General features: G+C 34.4%; 1 protein-coding gene across 6 annotated transcripts in view; it reads right to left on the minus strand.

Moving 5' to 3' along the window:
• Nucleotides 1-23206, minus strand: part of LOC128858087 (neurobeachin-like) — a 224683-nt gene that overhangs the window by 122511 nt on the left and 78966 nt on the right. For 4 of the 6 annotated variants that reach the window (XM_054094042.1, XM_054094045.1, XM_054094041.1 and 1 more), the window contains exons 4-11: nucleotides 21576-21697; nucleotides 20882-21008; nucleotides 16825-16944; nucleotides 16576-16722; nucleotides 14096-14570; nucleotides 13818-13912; nucleotides 4910-5050; nucleotides 1930-2069 (exon numbers count right to left, since the gene is read on the minus strand). In XM_054094042.1, coding sequence (XP_053950017.1) covers nucleotides 1930-2069; nucleotides 4910-5050; nucleotides 13818-13912; nucleotides 14096-14570; nucleotides 16576-16722; nucleotides 16825-16944; nucleotides 20882-21008; nucleotides 21576-21697 — 1367 coding nt within the window. The remainder of the gene's footprint in view (nucleotides 1-1929; nucleotides 2070-4909; nucleotides 5051-13817; nucleotides 13913-14095; nucleotides 14571-16575; nucleotides 16723-16824; nucleotides 16945-20881; nucleotides 21009-21575; nucleotides 21698-23206) is intronic. The other 2 variants (XM_054094044.1, XM_054094043.1) reach the window with 1 other exon arrangement.

Raw genomic sequence — 23206 nt, forward strand, 5'->3', positions numbered from 1 at the left:
CATTTTTCTCGAAACTAAGTTTTTGTATACGGTGTACACGATATCTCGAGTTCTGATAAATGAATCAGCTTAAAAATTTAATTATATATTCTCTGTAATAGTGTCTCTCGTCTGACATAGGATTTTTTTGATATCGTTATTTGTTAAATTGTTATAAACAATAGTAACATCAATTTTAGGCAAAAAAAAAGAAAAAAATGTCAAGAAGTTTTTTTTTCAACGCCAAAATTTTTTATCGACATAATCCTACGTCAGACGAGAGTCAATACTATGTATATGATAACAATATTTTGTTTTTTTGTTTTAGATCACCGAAACGTAAGATTTCATGTACACCGTTTAGGCACCTAAGAAAAGCGGGCCTGCGCTTGCAGAAGTGCCACAGCGGCCATTTTGAATATTTTGACTTAAAATTTTTTTTTTCAAAAACTTAAATATATAATAAAGATAAGAGTTTAAATAGATTTTATGTACGAGCAATATTTTGTTAGAAATAAAATCCGGAAAATAAGCCTGTTTTTTCCCTTGTCACAGTAGACTTCCCCCTTAAATTTTGTGTTTTGAACGGGATTTCGTGTGTCGAGTCACTGAAAGAGTTGCAGAAAGCCTATGGCGAGTGTGCTTTATCAAATACACGGGTCTATGAGTGGTATAAGTCTTTTGAAGAGGGCCGAGAAGTCGTGGAAGATTTGAACCTATCTCATCGCCCATCAATGTCTTAAACGAAGGAATACGTCGACAAAGTCAAGGAAATGGTGCTGGAAAACCATCATTTAAGTTTGAGGGAGGTAGCTCGTGACCTTTGCGGGTCTTTTAAATCAATTCGTAACAATTTACACCATCAATTGTGCTTGAGACGCTGCTCGACTCGCTCCAAGAGAGTTGAATTTCTTAAAAAAAAATCGTCGGTAGAAGGTGGCTGAAGACCTGCTTGAGCAAGTGAATTCAGACCCAACGTTTATTCAGCGCATTATAACAGGTGGGTATATGAGTTTGACAAGCAAACCAGTCAACAGTCAACAGGCGGCTGAATGGCGCTTTCCACATTAGCCGGAACCCAAAAAACCACATCAAAGTCGGTTAAGAGTGAAAGTCATGCTACTCGTTTTCTTTGATTATCAGGGTGTTGTGCACTCGGAATTCGTTTTAAATGGTTCTACGGTAAATAAAGAATATTATTTGGAAGTTATGCGACGTTTGAGAGAGAATGAGAGAATGTGCGTAGGAAACGGCTCAATTTGTGGAAAGAAAACTCACGGGTCTTGCACCATAATAACGCACCGTCTTACAAGGCTCATATTGTGAACACTTTTTTGATCAATGACTCGAAAAATATCATCGAACAAACACGACTTTTCCTTTTCGCTAAACTTAAATTGCCACTCCGTGGGCGCCGAGTTGTGTCAATAGAGGCCATTAAGGAGAATTCGCTGAAAGGGCTGAGAAGATATCTTTAAACGCATTTAAGAAGTGCTTTGATGACTGGACTAATCGTTGTCATATGTGTATTGCTTCGAATGGAGCCTAGTTTGAAGGCGACAAAATCAATTTCGGTGATAAAACAACTATTTTATTTTATTGAACAAATCCCGGTACTTTTTTGACAGAATGTATTTGTTACAACTTTGCATCAGCGAACTTTGTCAATGCAGCTTTTCTTAAATTTTGTATAAATTTGGTCAGATTTCGTTATTTATATGACCGTAGCAGTGTTAAGCCGGAACTTCTAGTTTTTGTTATAAAATATTTTGATGGGCTTCTATAACGCAATTTGATTTAAATGTGTGTTCAGTTAAAGAATAGGATATTTCAAAATAATAATAAAACATTTTTAGTCACATCGTAGACTAAACATTTTTTTTAAATCTAATATTTTTTTGAAACTATTATTTTCATATTCGTAACTGTATATATTTTTTTTATACTCACCATAGCGTTGGATCGCGTTTTATATCGCTAATACCCTCATGCGCCATATCCAGTTGCGAGAATAATGGAAACAGCACCTGAATGCCACCAATGGAATTTAGTGTGCAATGTATTGAGTGTGTAACTACAGCCTTAACGTCCTGTAAATGCGTTTTAAACAAGAAAAAAAATTAAAAAAAAAAATTGGTTAAGTAATATTATTAGTAATGTTATATGTAACAATATTTAGTAATATTCATTGCTTAATTCGAAATTTACAAATTTTAGATTCTTCTGTAATAAAAATTTTATATTTTTCTTCCCTTAATATTTATACTTTAAAATATATCATCTTCTTTCTTCATATGACTTGCTCCACTACCTTGCGAGAGTAAAATTTTGAGAGCTTAATAATTTATTAGAGAACACACTGGAGTATTAAATGTGCGCCTTTTACTTTTGAAATATTTTATGGCGCACATTTGTATATAAATACAAATTTCAGCTTGCAAAACTTAACCTATTTTATATTATTTACAATGATTTTATTTACATCTCTCTGTTTTGCAGCATTGCACAATTCTCCAAATCTTTCCATGCTACACCAGTGACTTATAATTGGCATCCAAGGCATTTATTTTCTCCCAATGCCAAGTTTACCTTCTCTTTTTCCTTCTAAAATAAGTTGCAATTTTTTTTAAATCTTCTTTATGGTCTAGAAATTTGTAAAAATCGATTTTTTTGGTTTGCATATTTTCAAAGTTTAGACCTTCAAAAATATGCCCTTCAACGGATTTTTCAAAATTCGAATTATTTTCAGAGATACAGCGGATTTTGTGACGTGGCGTCTAAGCCGCCCGAGTGGAGAGAATCGCACAATGAACGACTTGAGGACTCGTTCTTTCCAGAAAATTTTTTGTATCCCGCACAACCTTTATTTATTCTATACATACCTATATATATATACACTTTAAACTTCAATAATATATACCTGGAAATATATCGCCGATTAATCCAGAGTGAGTAGTCAAATATTATGATCTAAGTTATTCTATTGGAACTGTTGCGTATACTTCAAACGCGATTTTCTGAAAACTGCTTTCTTTGAGATGGTCGTCATGATATCTCAAGTTCTACTTGACCAAACGCTTTAAAGTTTGTTAAGAAGTTTTTATTATTATCTTTATGCATCTGTCTATCGCGCCTGCCTCGGATTTTGAAAAATTTAAGTTTTAAGTATTTTTAAAATATTTGAAAAGGTAAAAAAGAGGGTAAAAAAAAATAAAAATTTTGAAGTTGACGCCATTTTTTGAATTTTTTTTCTTTGATTTAGCGTAATCCGATAGCGATATCCTAACTAATGAAGAATTTTTTTAATTTGTTTGTTTTAGATCACTACAAGGGTTGGAATCATGTCAACCATGGAGCACCGTTTTTTATAAGCCCCACTCCGTCGGCCTGTAATTCGACGATTTGTTTTTGTTTTGTATTAATTTTTTTTATACTTTCCCAGTATTAGTAAGGACCATAAAAAAATGCATAGTAAAAATGTTTTTCATTTTTTTTATCTTAGTTTTAAAAATACCTAAAATTAAGACGTCTAGACCAGAATACCCCCTTAAATCCTCTTTAAAAATTTGTTCTGCGTAAGTGTTAAAAAGTAGGGCTGACCATATATAACTTTGTCTGAGTCCCTTAAAAATGCGCACTTCGCTGATCAGCTGATTTACTGCTGCTGTCTGATTCCAGCAACAATTTTTTATGCAACGTATTTCTTTTTCATCTGTATCCAGCGTTCGAAAAATCTGTAAATATTTTCTGTGTCGAAGGTTTTTTTCTAAACCAAGAAGCACAAAAAAACATCCTTTTGTACATCTTTGAAATTTTGTAATAAAACCTGTACGGCTTCCGAATAAGGCATCGCTCCCACACCGTTTTTAAAACCAAACTGAAATTTACCACCAGCAGCTTCACTTTGTTTATATAATCGATTGTGCATAATTTTTAAAAAAAGTTTTTGCCCGTTGTTAGCCTTCATTTCTAGAATTTTTGTGTATTTTGTTTTTTCGGTATTGGTATAAAAATCGATGCTAGCGAATCTTGTGGATATTTACCAGAGTTGTATATAAATTACAGTTAAAAATTTTAGGAGTAACTTGAAGTTGTTGTTACCAATCCTTTTAAGTAACTCAGCTGGCAGCTCGTCAGTGTCGCCTTGCTGTTTTTTCATGCGACTGAATAGCTTTTCTTATATCTTCTACAGTTACGGGTTGGCTCGTGCATTGATTGCAAATAATCTATATGATCGGTTCCAGGACTGGTGGCGGTAAACTAATTACATATTTATTTTTTCTCAAATTTTATGCTTTTCATTTATTTCAGAGACTAATTCACCGTTTTCGTTCAAATATTAAAGTACATTTCGCAGATTTTTTATAAGCTGCACAAGCATCTTTCAGTTTTTTGTGCAGATTTCTTTCTTTGCACTGATTTGTGATCCAGTAAGTTTTTGCTTCATGTATTTAATGGCGTATTTGGCATGAATTTTCTTGTTTTGTATTGATATTTGTTTTTGAATTTTTGCCTTTTAGTAAAAAGTTCACATACATTTGACGTTGACTGTTTATATTTCTTTACATACGCAAGTATATTTCCACAATTTTCTTACTCGTTATAAACACAAACTCAATGCCAACATTTTCTCTTGCATGCTCATTGACTTTTATTATCATATTTATTTATTTGTACAAAGCCACTTTTTGAGCTTACTCCGTATTTGTTTAGCAAAAAAAAAAAAAAAAATGTCGGACATGCTTTGAGTGCATGCTTCAGATAAGGTGACTATGGTTTTACGAGTATTAGTTTAAAATATTTATATGTTACATTTTTTTATTATTTTCACTCACTACTCAAGTGGCGGAGACCTGGTGTATTTTTCTGTTTCCTCACTACTACCCTTTTTACTTAAATATCCTGCAGCTGCTGCTACTTTGCCACTCACCTGTAACATAAGTGCATGCGGTGTATGTACAAAATATGAAACATTTCCTTTGGGTGCGGATTGTAAACACAGCTGACCATCGGTTGCCACTGGATTGTACATGAAGACGATGGCATTTGACAATTTACCATCGTAGAGTACCTGTGTCAGTAAGAACAGTGTAATAACAAGGACGAATTTTCGTTTTTGTTTTTGTTGTCCACATCAGATTTTGTTCGGTTGTCACGGCGTTGTAAGAATAATAGAAACAAATTTATTTCAGTTAGTAAATACAAATAAAATATATTTTGTAAGTATGTATGTATGTGTATTTGTATATATACATATATACATTAAGGTTAGTACGTATGTATGTATGTAAGTAAAGATGCGTTTTGTGTAGTTGAAGGACATTTTTCGTAGGACGCTTAGGCGATAAAATGACGGTGCGCTTGCGAATTTGTGCTCTTCAGCTCGATTTGCTGCTCAATTTTTTGTAAATTTTTGCTGATTTTAATTATGTTATTTTTTTGTTTTGTTTTTGTTGCTCATTTTGGCACTGCTATACATAGGAATTTGTTGTATGTGTGTAGCCACTTTACATTTATTTTGCAGGGGTAAAATATTTAGATTTGTTTGATAAAAAAGAAGAATGGAAAAATTGTAAAAAATAACGGTATAACAGTACATACATATTAAATGAAGGCTGCTGGCGTTGCTAAAAGGCACACTTAGAATACGCGAAAAACAGAAAACAAAACATACAAAAACAATAAGCGGAATTTTATTTTATAGCGTGAAGGCATGAAAGTAGCTGGTTTAACCCCCTAATGCACAAATATGACGCAGTGTTTTCATTTTTAAAGGTAATTGTAAAATAGTAAGCCGAATATTTTTTTTTAATAAATTTTTGTTGATAAAATGGGCTAAGCTTGAGCGAATTATAATGAAAAAATGCTGAAATTAGTGCCGGTAGAGTATCTGATGTCACTGGAAATACTGATATAAGAAAAATTACTGAGTGATTTGTTTGCAGAAGTAGAACTAAATACTTTTAATATATATACGTATTGGGTTCATTGTTCATTTAAAGCTTCCAAAAAAAAAGATAAAGGGTGGTTAAGTTTCAAGGGCCGGTGTTGATTTTGAATAAAATACAATTTTTATAGGAAATTATTGTAATTTCTTTTTATTATGATAATATTGGTATGGCTCAATTACGTATGGAACAAAATATCGGCCAAATGGCCACCGCGGCACATCTCCATCCGATGGTCCAAATTTTCGATGACGCTGAGGCATAATTGAGGTTCTATGTCGTTAATGTACAGAATTATCTCATTCTTTAGCTCTTAAATTGTTGCTGGCTTATCGACGCACATCTTTTCTTTCAAGTAACCCCAAAGAAAGAAGTCCAACGGTGTCGTTGACGTTTAGGTGTGGATCACCTTCAACAGCGGCCCTTGAAATTTAACCACCTTTTATATAATACACATTTTATGCTGCTAATAATTATTATATGGGTTTTTAAAGCTTTAAAACTTTTACAAATTGTATTGATTTTATTGCTGTTTGTGCAATAAAATTACTTACTACTAATTAAAAACTAAAAAAAATTATGGTTTTAAACACCTTTGAAATGTATACAGAAGCAACAAATATTTATCCTGACCCACAAAGGTTTCTAAAGGCTTATAAAACGAATTCTTATTAGCTACAAACGAGGAAGACTTCAAGGAACCCGGTGGTGTAGAATTTTCAAAAAATCGATTTTTTGTTTTTTCGATATTTCGAAAATGTAGAACCTTAAGAATATTTTAGCTTCTACAGCCCATTAATTAGGTAGAGAGCGATCCGTGTGCTCTGTACATCAAACTTTAAACTTATTTATCTCGAAATGACTTTTTTCGGCTTGATGTTGTCAAAAAAAACCCCAATCCAACCGAATCGTCTGAAAGTCAACGAAAATGTTGAATGACTTCAAATTTGTACTTTGTTATACTAAAATTTAATGGGTTAGACACCCAAATTTTTATAAAAAATTCTGATTTAAAATTTCAAAGTTTTAATGAAAATTTGTCGATTTTTTATAACTCCTGTACAAAGCGTAAAACTAGTGGACTATTATGAGCTTTGAATTATATTAAAAAATGAAAAAAAAAAATTCAAATTCAAAAACAAATAATTAGATAGCCAAAACTTGGCATAGGTGGTGCTCCTACATAATAATTTCGGCAGCGTGTATCGATATCTCTAGACTTAATTTTTTCATTAAACAAAAGCACTTCACCAGCACGAAACCAGCTGCATTTTATTGCTTTTATTTTGCTTTCGAAGCAATCTATACACATTTCTAAGCCTCTTTTCCTGCGCATAGCTACTCGGATACTTGTGCACGTGTAGCTGTAATGGGTTCTGCACAATACAAACTTGGACCGACGATAAGCCGCTTCTCTCAAATTTCGCAACCTCTTCCACCTCAGCATCATTTCACGCTGGACTAGGTACAGTGCTTCAAATAAGCCCCCATGATTGTTTGGATTTAAAATATGCCTGTATGCGTGTATGTATGTTTGTATGAATTGCCAGTATTATGCACAAAAAAACAACAAATCGTTTTGGAAATCGCTGTACACTGTACTCTACAATGTAGGGAAAGAGTGATTGAAACAAAAGTGTGTAAAAATAAGAAAAAGTGCAAGCGCTCAAGTGGTTAATTGCTTTCAAGTGCATAATCGATGCATGAGCATACTAATTTTGCCTAGATTTATGCACAAATGTTTACAGGAAATAATGTATGTATGCTTGTATTTGAAATACTTAAGCGTGTATGTGGCGGTGTGCACATAAATGCTTGCTGCTGCTCATCTACTTAGTTGGTAGTTGGTGGCTGTTAGTATATTTATAAATATTGCGAGGTTTTAGGTTAGGCGAGTATTTCAATGCTTATATTGTCGGCTTTTGTGTTTTCGGTAAGATTTTAGTCCACAAATGCCCCATGCAGAAGTACTTTTTGGAGATTGCTTGAAAAATGGGTCAAATTGCATCATAAAAGGGCAGCGAGTGGGTTAAAATGTTCTACAAAAGTGATCCTCGTGGAATTCTACTATAGAACTATGAAGAAATAGGTTTGTCAGAAAACGAGTTACAACACTTTTTAAGTAGTAATAAAGGCAAAATTTGCAAATTATATATTATTAAAAAAAATTTAAAATTTTTTTTCAGACGTTTTGGACTATAAGTTTGATTTATAAAAACGATCTGTCTGAAATTCTACTATAGAAAATTGACAAAAATATGTTTGCCAGAAAACGACTCAGAACATTTTTCCACGTAATTTTCAGAAAAAATAAAATATATTGTAGGGTTATTCAATAGGTGCGCTTCAACTTTTTTCCGATAGGGAGGGGAACGACGCAATATTTTTCATTTTTCGCTTGTCATTTGTAAACTTCATTAGTATACATTTTATCATGGAACGCTACACACTTGAGCAATGATTGCAAATCGTGCAAATTTTTTATGAAAATAATCGTTCTGTTGCTGCGACTTTAAGAGCATTACGGCCATTTTACGGTCCATTTAACAAGCCGTCCCGAAGTTGGTCTACAGTAACAAGCCGGCGACGATTTGTGAGCTCAGAGCCAATATTGAACGCGAAATTGCTGGAATTTCGGCCGATTTATGCAAAAGAGTGGTCGAAAATTGGGTTCAACGAATGGACTTCGTAAAACGTGCACGCGCTGGTCATGCAAAAGAAATCGAATTTCATACTTAAATGTATATGTTCAAACTCGATAATAAAAAAAAATTAGTTAAAAAAGTCAAACCGTTTGTGTTTTATTCAAAAAAGTTGAAGCGCTCTTACTGACAAACCCTATATAATGAGATGTGCTTGATTATTAATTTGATTCACAAAAATTTACGGGGCAAATTCTACTACAGAACAATAAAAAAATAGGTTTGTCAGGAAACGACATGGAATACTTTTTCACGTAATAAAAAGATTTCTATGACTGAAATTTGGAAGTTATTGGCCACTCTAGGCTTTGTATTTTCATTTTGTCTGCTCATAACCAGTTAAAAAAAAAACAACAAATAAAATTATTGTTTTTATTAATTTGTCGATATTTTATCCATAGCTGTGAGTCCCGAAAATCATTTGGCTATGCCTGGTCGGGTGTAAGCCACTGTAAAAAAAATATTGGGATGTGCTGGACTAAGACTTGGTTCTACAAAAATATTCTACCCATCAGGCATTTCCAGGAATAAATGCTTGCTGTTTGACTCCTATCGAAAATTCTCGGAACTCTTCTGGGAACAAATAGGGAGCTAGATTACACTGCCCCAGAATTTTGTTTTAAAAATAATTTTCCCGCACGACTTCCAGAAAGATGAACGTTGAATACTTTGAGCCAGAATGACTGGCTAACTTCAATGAAGGCGCAAGACCGAGAGTAGCATCCACTTAGAAGTCCTGCAGCTGAACTTAAGTCTACGGCAAACTGAAAACTGTAGCGTTTTTCAACCTGAGTTAATGTCTATAAAGGACGCTGCGTTGCAGGTCAGGAACTCGTCTGTGGCAGCACAAGAGTTTACTATTTACTCGGACAGAAAGCTGCCATAAAATTTGTACAATGCAATAGCACTTCTTCCAAAGTAGCATATGAATGTGGAGCTATTCGTAATGAGCTGCCTAAGCTGGTGTCCCACCAACGTTGTATAGACACTGAGATATTCCTCAAAATTGCATCGCAGATGAGCTCGCTCAGCAAGAAACTGATCTTAAATCAGGCAATTCTGCTCAATTCGTGGATATCCCATTATCCTCAAGCAGGCTCTTGATCAGTTTGGTTTACGTTGCACAAGCCGACATTAGATGCGTCATAGAGCCCACTTGTGAGATCAGCAGACTGATCTGGTCTAGAAGAAATGAGCACAGAACTAGGGTCTTTATCGATCTGGATTGGTAGAGTGGTTGGTATCATCAGCGTGCACTCCACATAGGAAACGTATGAAACGTCCCTCGAATGACCCCTGTCGCGTTGAACACTTCCTTTGCCACTGTCCCGCTCTTGTCAAACTTGATGTCTATCGATATATTTGTATATCTAGCGAACTTGAAATTGGCAGCCTTCCACAGGATTTTTATTGCTCATCAAAATATCGAAGTGGTTTCACAACATTGGGAATTAGAGAGAGAGAGCTTGAGTTCAAACTATTGGCTTCACAATTGACCTTCAGGCCTAAGTGGGCCCACTCTATACCCTTATGAAATGGAGAGTAACAACCACCGTAACCTAATCTAACCTAATGTGCGCCAATCAAAAAGTTAAGAGTTGTTATACGATGTTATGAAATATAAGTAATGATGCAACATTTTTCTTCAATTTCTTTATTTAAATGACGTAAAAACTTATTCTTTTTAACCAGCTAGCGAAAGTTGTTAAAATTCCAATTTTTTTTTTTTTTTTGTTTTTACTGCCTACACTTTAACACTAACATTCTCATCTCACTTTGCACACGACCACCTGCTCTATCTCCTTAAGTATGCCAACAATTTGCGCTGCAATGCGAACACTCCTTTACAAGCGCCTAGACGCATTGGTTTGCCTACAAGATGCTGTTGAGGTGGAGGCCTCAAAGGCCAACTGACTGAAGGACGCAACTTTGGCATGCAATGAAACGGAATCGCATTGAATGCTAAGCCCTGCGGCGGCTCGATTCTCATTCAACCGAAGTCTCAGCACACCCTTGGAAGGCTTGAGAGTCGAGGCAGTGGGCTTGTATTAGTGCAGTACACACAAATGCATGCACATGCACATGTATGGGTATATGAGAATGCGATTGAAAGACATGATGATGTGGAAAACAGGCAGCACACTGCCACGCCGCGCCGCCTTGCAACTCAATTAATTGCAAGCGTAAATTTCATGCTCTAATAATTTCAATGATTGAATAAAAGGATATACATACATTTAATAAAACATCGTATCCTTGTACTTAAATGTGTTTATATATAAATACAACTACACATGTAAATATGCACACACGTGAGTGGAAGCAAAGCTTTGCTTTCTGCATTGTAAGTCATCTGTTGCAATAAGCGCTCGCTTCGTTTGGTGTTGATTTGTTTGTTTAACAAAATTCAAACCTTGTTTCCCTTCCCCCTCTCTCGCCGCTCAATTTACTCCTGGGGTTTTGCTAAACTAAAGTTTTAATTGCTTCACCTCTTGAGGCACAAAAATGTTTATGCAAAGTTTTTTAGTTCAACTCGCAGCGTGAGAGCGATTGGCCAATTATGGTTAGCGTGGGGAAGTACTTGAAATTGAGAAACCTGGAAAGCTTTGAATTGAATAACTTTTCGCGATTTGTGTTTTATAAAATTTGTATTCAAACTTATACTTTTACAATTAGGCCTTGCTGATGGCTATTAAGGATGAAAGCATAAAGTGTACTTTTCACATGACTTAATTGTTGCTTATGAAATTCGTTCAATGTTCTAAAAAAATTAATATTAAGATAAAACATAACAAAAAAATCATGAAAATTAGACATTAGTCGCTTAAGGGGGAGCCTGGTTTATAAGATCAAAAAAATCATTTTTTTTTTCGTTTTAAGCGATCCCTAATATATTTCAGAATATTCACACAAAGTTACAGAGCCTAATTCTCAACATTTCCGTAGATACAAAGCCAAAGGTAGGCGAGCGTTAGGTAGTTACGCTGTGACCGGACAGCTATAGTACAAACTTTATCTTCTTTTCTCGACTTTTCATTTTTATGATTTCTTTGAATTGGCGTACATGCATGAAAAAAAACTAATGGACCTTTTGAAATGAATCATAGCTTGTTCCCTTCAGTATTAAATTCTCTTCTAATTGAACTAACAAAATAGATAAAAAACATTTTTATACCAAGTTGAAATGAATTTTTTTTTATAGAAAGCCATTTTTTTCTTTAAAACCTCCAAAAAAGTTGAAATTTTGGAATTTCTCTCAGTTTTCTTAGTTCATCTAGAATAAAAAATCATGATAATTAGAAATCCACTTCAATTTTTTGCTTTAGATAATAATTACGAGCTGTATCTTGTACGCCAGTTGGAAACTCCAGCGTTGCAGCGCTCTACTAATTTCTATGTTAAACATTTTTTTCAACTTATTTTAACCAGTACAAAATTTTTTTATACTTTTTAAATGTTCATTAAAAGATAGAAAAAACTTTGCAGTGCTAAATTAATTTTTCCTTAAAAAAAAAATCGGAAAGAGATGCAATTTTTAGACCTCATAAACCATATTTCATTTCAACGTGCAGTCTGTTCTCAAGAAATTTTTCTAAAATTCTGATACCTGAAATCGCATGCAACCAATCTACGTTGAGATTGGCTCTATTTCTATAAATTCCGTCTTTCATATTGCATTCACTCTTTTGAACCATTTCAGTTTCAATTTCAGATTTGAGTTCAGCTACCCTATGAAATTCAGGAATCGAGGTAAGAAAAAAATCTGATTAGAAAAAATTGCACTTAATGGGAGATCTGAAGTAGGGCTAGGAGTTCGCCGCTAAAAATTATTCCAAATTCTCAATTTTCGAGTATGAACTATTTCCCCAATTCCAACTTTAAAGAAACGCACAGGTATGCACCATAAAAAATGCCTGTTTCGCTGTGTAAAGGCCGAAAAGTTTCTGGGAACAAAATCCGACTGCTTTAAATTTCCCGAAAGCGATGGTCAATGACGTTTTTAACAGCAGCGGTCGCAGTGGAATAATAATTTCGTAATAGCCACATAAAAATTAATGACTACACTAGACAACAAAATGAAGATTATATTGCAACCCGAACTGTCACAATGTTTTTGTTCGATCTCCGAACTGTTGAAATGCATGAAAAATATTAAATATTTTCATCTTGAGTTTTTAGGAGGTAGCCACCAAATATGCATGCACATAGGCTGGCGCAAAAGTAAGCATCCAATTTTTTTTGTAATAACTTTTTCATTAAATTTATAAACTAAATGATTTTGAGTGATGGAAATCTTTATTTCGACCTTTACGCGTTTCATCTTCCGATAAGGTGATTAATTTTGCGCCGATAGGGTGATTACATAAGTCACGCTGAATAAACCTGTTAAATTTTACTTGCACATTTACATATTAAAGGTAAAATGTTCACATTTGGTTTATTCCGAATTTTAAGGATTTTTGGTGGCAAAAAAAATTTTTTTTTCAAAAAACTGCCATTGAAATTTTTTTTTTTGGAAAATTAAAAAAAAAAAAAATTTTTTTTTGAAAAAAACTGCCATTGAAAAACACTTTGTTTAAAAACAAAAAAAAACAATGTTTAATATGTTGATAAATCTTTGAATGATTTCATTTCGGAAACCAAGATATTTACAAATACAAAAAAAAAAAACAAAAAACATAGTGCCATGTAGGTATGGATTATTTTTGTGATTTTGTTGTTTTATCAAATTATAGAAAATAATTTTAAAGCCCAAAAAGAAGTTTGAAATCGCAGATACAAGCTTATTTCCTAGCTATAGAAAAATATTTTTTTAAGTAAAGTGCAATACACTATGGGATTACTTTTTTTTGCGATTAAAAAATAGAGAAAATTAAGCCCAACCAATAAAGCGTTTTTGAATTTATACAAATAAACATAATCAAAGCTCACTTTATCTTCTACAATTTAACAATTTTAATTAGAGCACTAATTTCTTTAATTTCCAGTCTCCAGACTCCACATAAACACACACACACACGCACACAGTGGCTGTGCTGCACATTTAGAATTAAGAGAGTGTGTCCGCCGAAAAAGTGACAAAAAATCAACTCTTAGATGAAAAAAGAAAATATCACACACATACAGAACATAACGAATGAGCAAAGAAAGAATATAAAAAAAATATAAAATACTTAAAAATGCTTACAGCTTTAAGCTGATTAATTTCTTCGGTCTGAGTGGAGTAGCCCCTCAAAAGCTCCAAACCAGCAGCGGAAGTAGACGAAATACGACGCAATTGTTCTAAAGGAAAAGCAATACAAAGTATAAGAAAAACACAAAAAAAGAGAAAGAAAGAAACAAACAACAAATAAAAATAAATAAATTTCAATTGAAGTGCAAATCTCTTTACACAAACAACAAATGAGAAACAAGAAGTATAAAATGCGAAAAAAATAAAACAATAAATTTAAAACAAATAAATACCAAAGGACGTGTTCCCCGTTGGCAAATGACACAAAGGATCTGAGATGATTTTGTTGTTATCGTTGGCGCCGGCTACACCCGCAACGCTACCATACTGATTGTTGTTGTTTGCGCCAGCCGCATGGCTTCCGCTAGCGCTGTTGGCATTCGCCGCTGTCGATGTTGATGTTGTGGAGGTACCCGACGTAGTGGCGCCGCTAGACGCCGTCTGATCGACCACAACACCTCCCAAGGCATTGAGCACCGCATTGGCAGAAGCATTTCGCGCTGAGAGCACTGCACGAATTTTCGAAAAAGCCGCATTCAAATCGAGCTTCTCATCGGCCCAGTCGATGGCCTGAGCTTCTTGTTCGGCTAGCAGCACCGTCGTGGATTTATTGTTGATATTGGTGTTGTTGTTGTTGTTGTTCTGACTCACCCGTTTATGATTGTCCGGCAGGTTCAAATAGCACTCGTTGTCAAAGCGGAATTGTGACTGTGTATTTTTGAGAAACGACGGAACGCAGGAGGCGGTTGAAAACGATTTCGAATTTGAAACGGTGCGTTAATTTTGAATTATGAAATAGAGAGAGTTTGAATAATTGTAATACGTTTTTTTTTTCTTCAATTTTAAATAATTTTTTGGAAGTTTATATGATCCCGAAAATATTTATATACATTATGAATATTAAATATATGAAAAAAGTTATCGAAAATAGTAATTTGGAAAAATGTCACCGCATAATTGGAATAATTCCAAAAGTTTTTTTTTTAATTTTAAATAATTGTTAAGTAAATTATATGTCATAAAGTTAAGTTTTTATATAATATACAATATGAAAAATATTTAATATTTGAAAAAAAAAAATTCGAAATAATTGAAAATAATAATTCAGAAAAATATTGTCGCATAAGAATTTCAATGATTTGAGTACATTTTTTTTGTGTCAATTTGAAATAATGTTTAGAAATAATAAAAAATAATGTTTGGATATAATGTCATGAATTTTAGTATATAATATGACAAATATTTAGTATTCGAAAAAATAAATATTCGAAATAATTGAAAATAATAATTCAGAAAAATGTTGTCGCATGAGAAATTTAATAATTTCAATACAGTTTTTTTTTTTTCAATTTTAAATAATGTTTAGAAAAATTATATAAAGTCATGAATTTTAATACAATATGAAAGATATTTGGTATTCGAAAAAAATTATCGAAAATAGTAATTTAGAAAAAAATTAGCGCGAACGAATTTGAATAATTTCACAAAGTTTTTTTTTCAATTTTAAATATTTTTCAAGAAAATTATATTATATGTTTTTTTAAGAATTTTAATATACATTATGAAAAATATTTAATATTCGAAAAAATTCCAAATCATCGAAAATAACAGTTCATTAAAATAGAAATGTTTATAATAATTTAATGCGTTTTGATTTCAATTTTAATGAATTTTTAAGAAAATTATATAATGTCACAAATTTAAGGAAAACATTTAATATTTACAAAAAACACAAAAAAAAACAAAATCGAAAATAATAAGAAAATAATAGAAAAATATTATCGCAATATCAATCATTTTTATTTTATTTTTAGGAAAATTATATAATGTCATGAGTTTTAATGTACAGTACGAAAAACATTTTGAGTTCAAAACAAATGAAAAAATGCGACAACAATAATTTAGAAAAATATTATCGCATAAAAAATTTTAAGGCATGAATAATTTGTTTTTTTTTTTTGCAAATTTAAACACGAAGGATGGTAATATTCGAAAAATATACTCAAGTAATAGTTTTGATGAACACAAAACCTAATTAAAAAAAATTAAAATTATGACGAGAAAATTGAGTTTTTGAACGTTTCACAAAGACAGCATTTCATTATAGAATTTAGTGGGTAGCATTTGCAATGTGCCCAAAAAAGCGTGTTTGGAAAAAGACAGAAAAAGAGAACAGGAAAAAGAACAAAACTAAGAGTGTGAATTAAAATTGTGTATTGTTTTTTTTCCTTTTAATTTTTTTTTTTTTTTATTTTTTTTTTTTTTTTTTTTTGTTGTCTACAACTTTACAATAAAGTCAAAGCTAAAACATATCACTGCAAATTTTACGAAAATGTTAAACGTAAAAAGCCTGTGCAATGATAAACTAAATAAAAATATTACTTTTTCAATAACAGTACTTAAACTTCATAACTAGCTTCATGTGGCGCTTTTATTTTTGAATTTTTGTAATTTTTTATTTTTATATTTTTTTATTTTCATAAGTTTATTAGTTTTTTTTAATTTTCTTAATTTTTTTTTAATTCTCTTAGTTTTTTTAAAAAACTTAAATTTTTTTTTATTTTTTAAATTTCTTAATTTTTTAAATTTTCTTCATTTTTTTAAGTTTTTTTAAATTTTTTTTAATTTTCTTAATTTTTTTATTTTTTTAATTTTCTTAATTTTTTTTTTTTTTTTTTTTTAATTTTTAAGATTTTACTCTTCATCAACTCACCTTATAGCCCGGCCCCAGGCGATGCATCGCACAAATCTGCTGCGTTGTCAACGCTTCGCTGAATAGGTAAATCGCTGACATTTGCCCGCAAAAGACGCGCTCCTCATCCAGTTCGGGCGTTGCGCCAATGTAACACTTATCGAATGGCTGCAAAGCGACAAGAAGTGAAGGTTTTTAATAGCAGTGAGGATTGTGAATTATTGAAGAGTACAGAGGTTTTAAGAGTGCAAAGAAAGCAAAAGCACTTACGTCGTTTGTAGAAACGAACCACGCCATTTCGGTACTGGACGCCAATTGTCCATTAACGAGGCACTTTATTTCGCTTTTTGTCCAACGATTATATATGTACACTATGGCAATCATGTACCACTGCAAGAAGTACAAAAAGGAGATTATATTTTCTTAGTTTTAAAAAGAGATTGAGGTTCATTTGGCTAGATTTCGTGTACAGTTCCGAGATGAGGTGGGAAACGACAATACTTGAGAAGCTCAATTTGGATACGCAAAATGTCTGTGCCTCTACTTCTTCCCAAATTCTTTTTAAAACAAATTACCTTTTCTCATATTTTCCAGTTTCATTTTAAAACCATATTACTAGACGCCCCTAGTAGCTTTGATCTGAAAGTTTAATTTCAAGTAGAGTATGGCATGACATGGCGAAAAAAATTCAGAAGTTGTGGCCAATATCGGGCCGTTAACCGAACCGAACTTGAAAGAACTCGCTAATTGGCTGACGTAACTGGGGTAACAAAGCGACTTATTTACGAAGAAACTGAGATTATGTTGGTGATATACGAAAGAAACTAACACAATCTTCGCTCATGTTGCTACGTTGCCATACGATTGATTAAACGAGTGTGTGAAGAAGTGTGAAATGAGCAGGCAGAATTCGGCTACTGAGTACCCGGTGGCGTAACAAGTGAAGTGTGTTCGCTCGATTTCATTTTTCGTCATAGCTGAGGGCTAAACACGGTAATCTATCCTCTTTGGAGTCTGCCCGAATTTCGGCCTCAGCTTCAGCCATGTTCGACCATAAAAGTTCGGTTCAGATTCAGTTCTGTTTCAACGAAAGGTTGACCTTTTTTTTTGGTGAAAACTTATATGGCAGGGTTTATTTGCAACTGCAACACTGCTACCCCGGGTTTGAAACCCACTGTGAGCATGAAACCTGGAATGCTAGATGCAATTTTTTCTAATATTGATCATCCCTCTCCAGACATTGTCAAGTCTCTGAATGAGTTTCTGACATTTTCAACTTTAGAACTTTAGATCAAAACCATCCTCAGAGCAATAACTTCAAAGAAAAATTAATGATTTGGAGATTTAAATTATTCGAGGCAAATATATTCGGCGCTTTTTAACATTTAAAAAGTTTGGCCTACTGTTGTTTAGCATGAAATAAACTTTTTTAACAAATTATTAAGAGAAATACTATGTTTTTTCGGTCATTTTTTATTTAATTTTGTTTTGTTTTTAGTTTTTTTTTTAATTATTGCAATGCACAATATTGCTTTAACAAAAATAAAAAATAAAACTCAAATTTGAAGCGGGATCTGCCTTGATTTCAAAATAAAAAAAATTAAATTTTTTTCCAAAAAATAAAAATTTTTTCCAAATAATTTTAATAAAAATTTATTTTTTTAAATCATTTTTTCTCAAAATTTTTTGGGAAATTGTTTTTTTTAAGTATATTTTATGCTAAAATTTGTATGTTACTTCAAATAAATTTATATCATAATTTCCAGCATTGAATAAATCTCAAAATTTTTTTAAATCTTCCAAAATTTTTTCAGTTTACTTCTAATTATACTCAAGCCTACAAATATAGGTACCAATTTCCAAAAAGTTGACGACAATGACTTAAATAGTTGCATCATTTGACTTGGATTCGTTCTGTAGTCCAACTCCTAAGCGGTGAGAGTCCATATGCCAAGGATATTTTATCATTAATTAGGGAAGCTGAAATTACCTTCAGGCCCGTAATACTTTGTTCGGCTACAACAAATTTTTTATGTAGCTGCTATACTCTAAGCCCTCTACACTATACTAAGTCCTCTAATCTATAGGAGCCCTCTATAGTCTATATTCTATACTCTATACAGTCATCACATTGGATGTAAAGAATGCTTTCAATTCGGCAAAATGGTCTAACATACCTGTACTGCTAGCCCTAAAACTTTTGAAAGTGCCATGTTATCCCTTGCGCATCATCAGAAGCTATTTCAGCAACCGTATTCTACAGTACGATACTGATAATGGGCCAAAAAAGCACGAAGTTACTGGTGGGGTCGGGGATCGGTCTTGGGGCCAACACTCTGGAACGTTATGTACGACGGGGTCTTGAAACTGAAACTTCCCGATAAAGAGCAGATCGTAGGATATGCTGATGATATTGCGCTGGTAGCTGTAGACAAGCAGTTAGATCAGCTGGAAGCAAAATGTGACGATGCAGCAGCGAGAGTACAGCGATGGCTCGGTAATGCAGGATTAGAGCTGGCAGCCCATAAATCAGAGGCCGTGCTTATAAGCGCGCTGAAGCAAAAAATAATTATGAGAATCACGGTTGGCGGACACGAAATATTCTCACAGGAGGCGATTAAGTACCTCGGAGTCATGCTCGACACGCGGCTAAACTTCGAGCATCATCTGGCAGCAGTTAATTGTAAAGCAGCGGCTGTCAATGGCGCACTAGCGAGAATTCTGCCTAGCATAGGTGGCCCGCAAGGAGAAATGAGACGACTCATATCGACTGTGACGGACTCTATCGTATTAAACGCGGCACCGATATGGGCTGAGGCTAAACATAGCTATATGCGCGAGTTAGTTCGCACCCACAGACGCAGCGCACTAAGTACTGCATGCGCTTATAGAACGGATTAAAAGGAGTGAAACCGACGATAGCAGAAAAGGCGGTAGAAAGAACGCGATCGATGGTCGAATGGCAAAGAAGATGGGATGAGTCAACCAAAGGCCGGTGGACTTACAAACTCATACCGAACTTTGAAGGGTAGATGAATAGGAAGCATGGCGATATTGACTACTACCTAACTCAGATACTCACCGGACACCGCCGCTTCCTTGAATATCTACACCGTTTCCACCTGGCCGACAGCCCTTTTTGCCCGAGTTGCTCGAATGCAGTCGAGAGCGCAGAACATGTGGCCTTTCACTGCAGACGTTTCAGTGAAGAACGAGCAATGCTGGCGAACACATTCGAACACCCGCCATCCCACGCAAGATTTGTCCAGGATATGTGCTCGACCATCACTAAATGGGACGCCGCGAAAACGTTTGCGGTTACAGTCGTGACGAGGCTCAACCGCATTGACTGGGAAAGAAAAGCCCAGGGACGACAGCAGCAGTTGCTACTGCAGCAACAACGGCGGCAGCAGCAGTAGAAGCAGAGAGATGGACTAAGTATTCAGTACTATTAAGATATTCAATTAATTAGGTAGCAAGACCAGCTAGCAGGTGGACAGTGGAGATGAACTGTTTTAGACAAACCGACGGCAGACGCAGACGCTTGAGCTAAATACTCACAACAGTACCGAACTGAAGACAAGACTATAGTTTGCGAGTATAGGACTATTGAATTTTCTCTGATGTTTCATTCCCCCCACAACCGCTCTCGAAGTCAGTGGGAGGAGTGAAGACTATCGATGGCGTAAAATCTTCATACGCCCACAGGAGCGGAACCTGGACGCAGGAACCTGTTGTGTCAGTAGACATAAACGCGGCTCCACCTTGAAGAAATGCTAACGCGGTTCCAGGGTGTAAATCAGCCGAGGAGGAGGAATGTTATAGTGTTAGTGGGAGCATGCCCTACATACCCTTGGTGTGACGGCACATTTGATGATGTTTCAGACATTTTGATTTACACCTCCTGACTAAACAAAAAAAAAAAAAAAAAAAAAAAAATACTCTATACTGTATACTCTATACTCTAAATTCTACACTCTACTTTACTTTTCTTTTGGCTAGCCATTATCCCTGAATTAAAACGTATAAAAATGAGGCTCATTTTCAAGGAAAACCTATTAAATTTGGGTAGCAAAAATATTCCAAGCCAACCACCATCAAATCCTCAATTGCGTGCCATGAATAGCCTGAGTATCTAAGTGCCCGTTGTAATTGCGCTAATTAAACGAAATGAGAGTACTTTCATTTGAACCATCAACCTAAAGCCCACCCCATACTTGGCATAGCTCATCGGCACCACTCATAAATATGAAATATTGTAAACATTTAGAAATGGAAAAATGTTCAATCGTCAACGTACACCTCATCGACCAGTGCACCAACTCACCTTTCTCGGTTGAAATTCATATTTCACACAATGTTGGAAACCTTTGCCTTTGACTTTCATCGATGTAAGCACCAGACAATTGCCAACAAAATGAGCTGTATAGCCAACGCCTTTCGATGTTTTAAAACTGAAAGAAAAAAAGAAGAAAGAAAGCGAAAAATTGTTATAAAATATGAAAGTGGCAGAAAATAGGAAATGAAAACGATAATTGTGAAGAAGCCAAGTCTGAAATTTAAGGCAAATGAATGAAGTAGATGAAGTGAAGAAGAAAATCGAGCAAATTAGTTCGCAGGATACGCTGAAGTAGTGCAAAGAGTGGCTGGACAAAATGGAATGAGTGCTGTACGGCAACTGAACGAAGGCGAATTAATGAATTGCAAATTGCAGCAATATTTCAAATTAATTAAATCAAATGGTATACTATTAAGGTGAAATAACGGTAAGAACAAAAAAGCGTGAAGCAAATAAAATTGTAGTAAAACGAATTGTAACAGAAAGTAGAAATGGTAGCTAAAGTAAGAATAGAAGAAAATAGAATGCGAGAAATAATGGTGACTTGGGAAAAGTAAGTAGTTAGTGGTGGAAGTTGACCAAGTAACAAAAAAAAAAAAACCAAAAAAGCTTAAAACAAAAAATTAAGTAAAACTGGCTGCCGCTTTTGCTGTGGTCACAATGTATAGGTTTGCATACTCACCAATAGAGGTAGGGCTTCTCGCGCTCTATATTCACCGAATTAATAGGATCCAAACGAAACCACGTTGTAAATGTGAAGCCATTTTCGTATGGCCATTTCGCCAACGGCGGCAGTACCATGGCCTGTAAAGAGCGAAATGAAAGAAGAATAAAGAAAGAAATCAATAAATGGACGAGATTTGGATTGAGTGTGAAATTTATGACTACTGTAATTAGCTTCATTTACAATTTTTTATAGCTAAATGTATCAGAAAACCAAAAAAAAAACTTGAAATTGGTTTTAATGGGCCACTGGCGTATTGCTGTAATTATTTTGGAAAGTAATGATGTAATGCAAGGGAATTCAAACACCCGCTCAGCTGAAATGAAGGAGAATCTGAAAGGCTAAAGTTTAAGAAGTATTAAAACCTACTTAAGGGGGTTTTGACCCCCCTACGATGTGTTGGACATTTGTTTTGCTTTTGCGATTTACATAAACTGATTCCAAGAGTATCTCAAAAATGGTGTGAGAGATTTAATAATTGTATTGGCAGATTGGGTACAAGTGCCATTATTATCCAACTAAAATAATGGAAAAATTCAGGTAATTTTTTTGGAAGTAAAATAAGATTTCTTGGCATCTGAGAATGATCTTATGCCCATTGTTTCACTTGGAAGGAAATTTGATGCTCACGCAATGGAGTAAACCAGAGTGCATTCAAAGAAAATTTAACGGATATGTTCTTTTCCGATGGGTACAAGAATGAAATAGGTTCTGGAGCCGGATGGTACTTAAACGATAACAAAAAGTATCATTACGATATGGGAGGAATGGCAACTGTGTTCCAAACGAAAAATTTTGCCATTCTGAAAGTAGCAGAATGGATAATTGAGAGGATATGGAGCAGGAAACAGATTGGAGTCTGTAGTGACAGTGAGACTGCACTGAAGGTCCTAGAGAACGCGAAGAAAACCTCGAAGATTGTTCTAGAATGTAAGAAGAATCTTAATTCTGTTTCAAGACGAAATAAGCCTGTATCAATATGGGTTTCAGGACACCGCAGTGTTCAAGGAAATGAAATTGCCGATGAATTCGCCAACTGCGGATCAGCGGTTCCCCCACAAGGGCCAGATAATCGGACTCAGTTATCATGAATTTGATCAGCGTATATGCATGCAATTTCCATAAGGAGCGATGGTCCGGTCTAGAACGCTGCAGAACTGCAAAGTATTTTGTGATAAGCTCGAACAGAAAGCTGTCGACCTTTTTTTCTAAAACTTGGAGGAAAAGACATTCGGTTGATGGTCGGTATTATTACAGCACACTATTAATGGGATCTGCATATGACTACCATTGGAATCATTGGGGACACGATTTGCTTGTCTTCCTTAGAGCAGGCAGATCGTACTGAGCACTTTCTCTACCATTGTCCTGCCTTTTTAGAGCAAGTCTACTTACGAGTAATATTCGTTCTCTCAAACTGGAGGATATTTTCCGATTTGCCAAAGAATCTGCAAATTCTCACAGGATTAGATATCTCTGCTTCTGTCTCTGTTTCTATGCTATCCTATTTCATTCTCTCTACCACTTCTCGCCTTTCCTCTTTGACTATCTACCCTCTCACTTTCCAGAGCTTTGATTACAGTGGGCTT

The sequence above is a fragment of the Anastrepha ludens genome, chromosome 3, assembly GCF_028408465.1.
Source record: "Anastrepha ludens isolate Willacy chromosome 3, idAnaLude1.1, whole genome shotgun sequence".
Taxonomy (NCBI): Eukaryota; Metazoa; Arthropoda; class Insecta; order Diptera; family Tephritidae; genus Anastrepha; species Anastrepha ludens.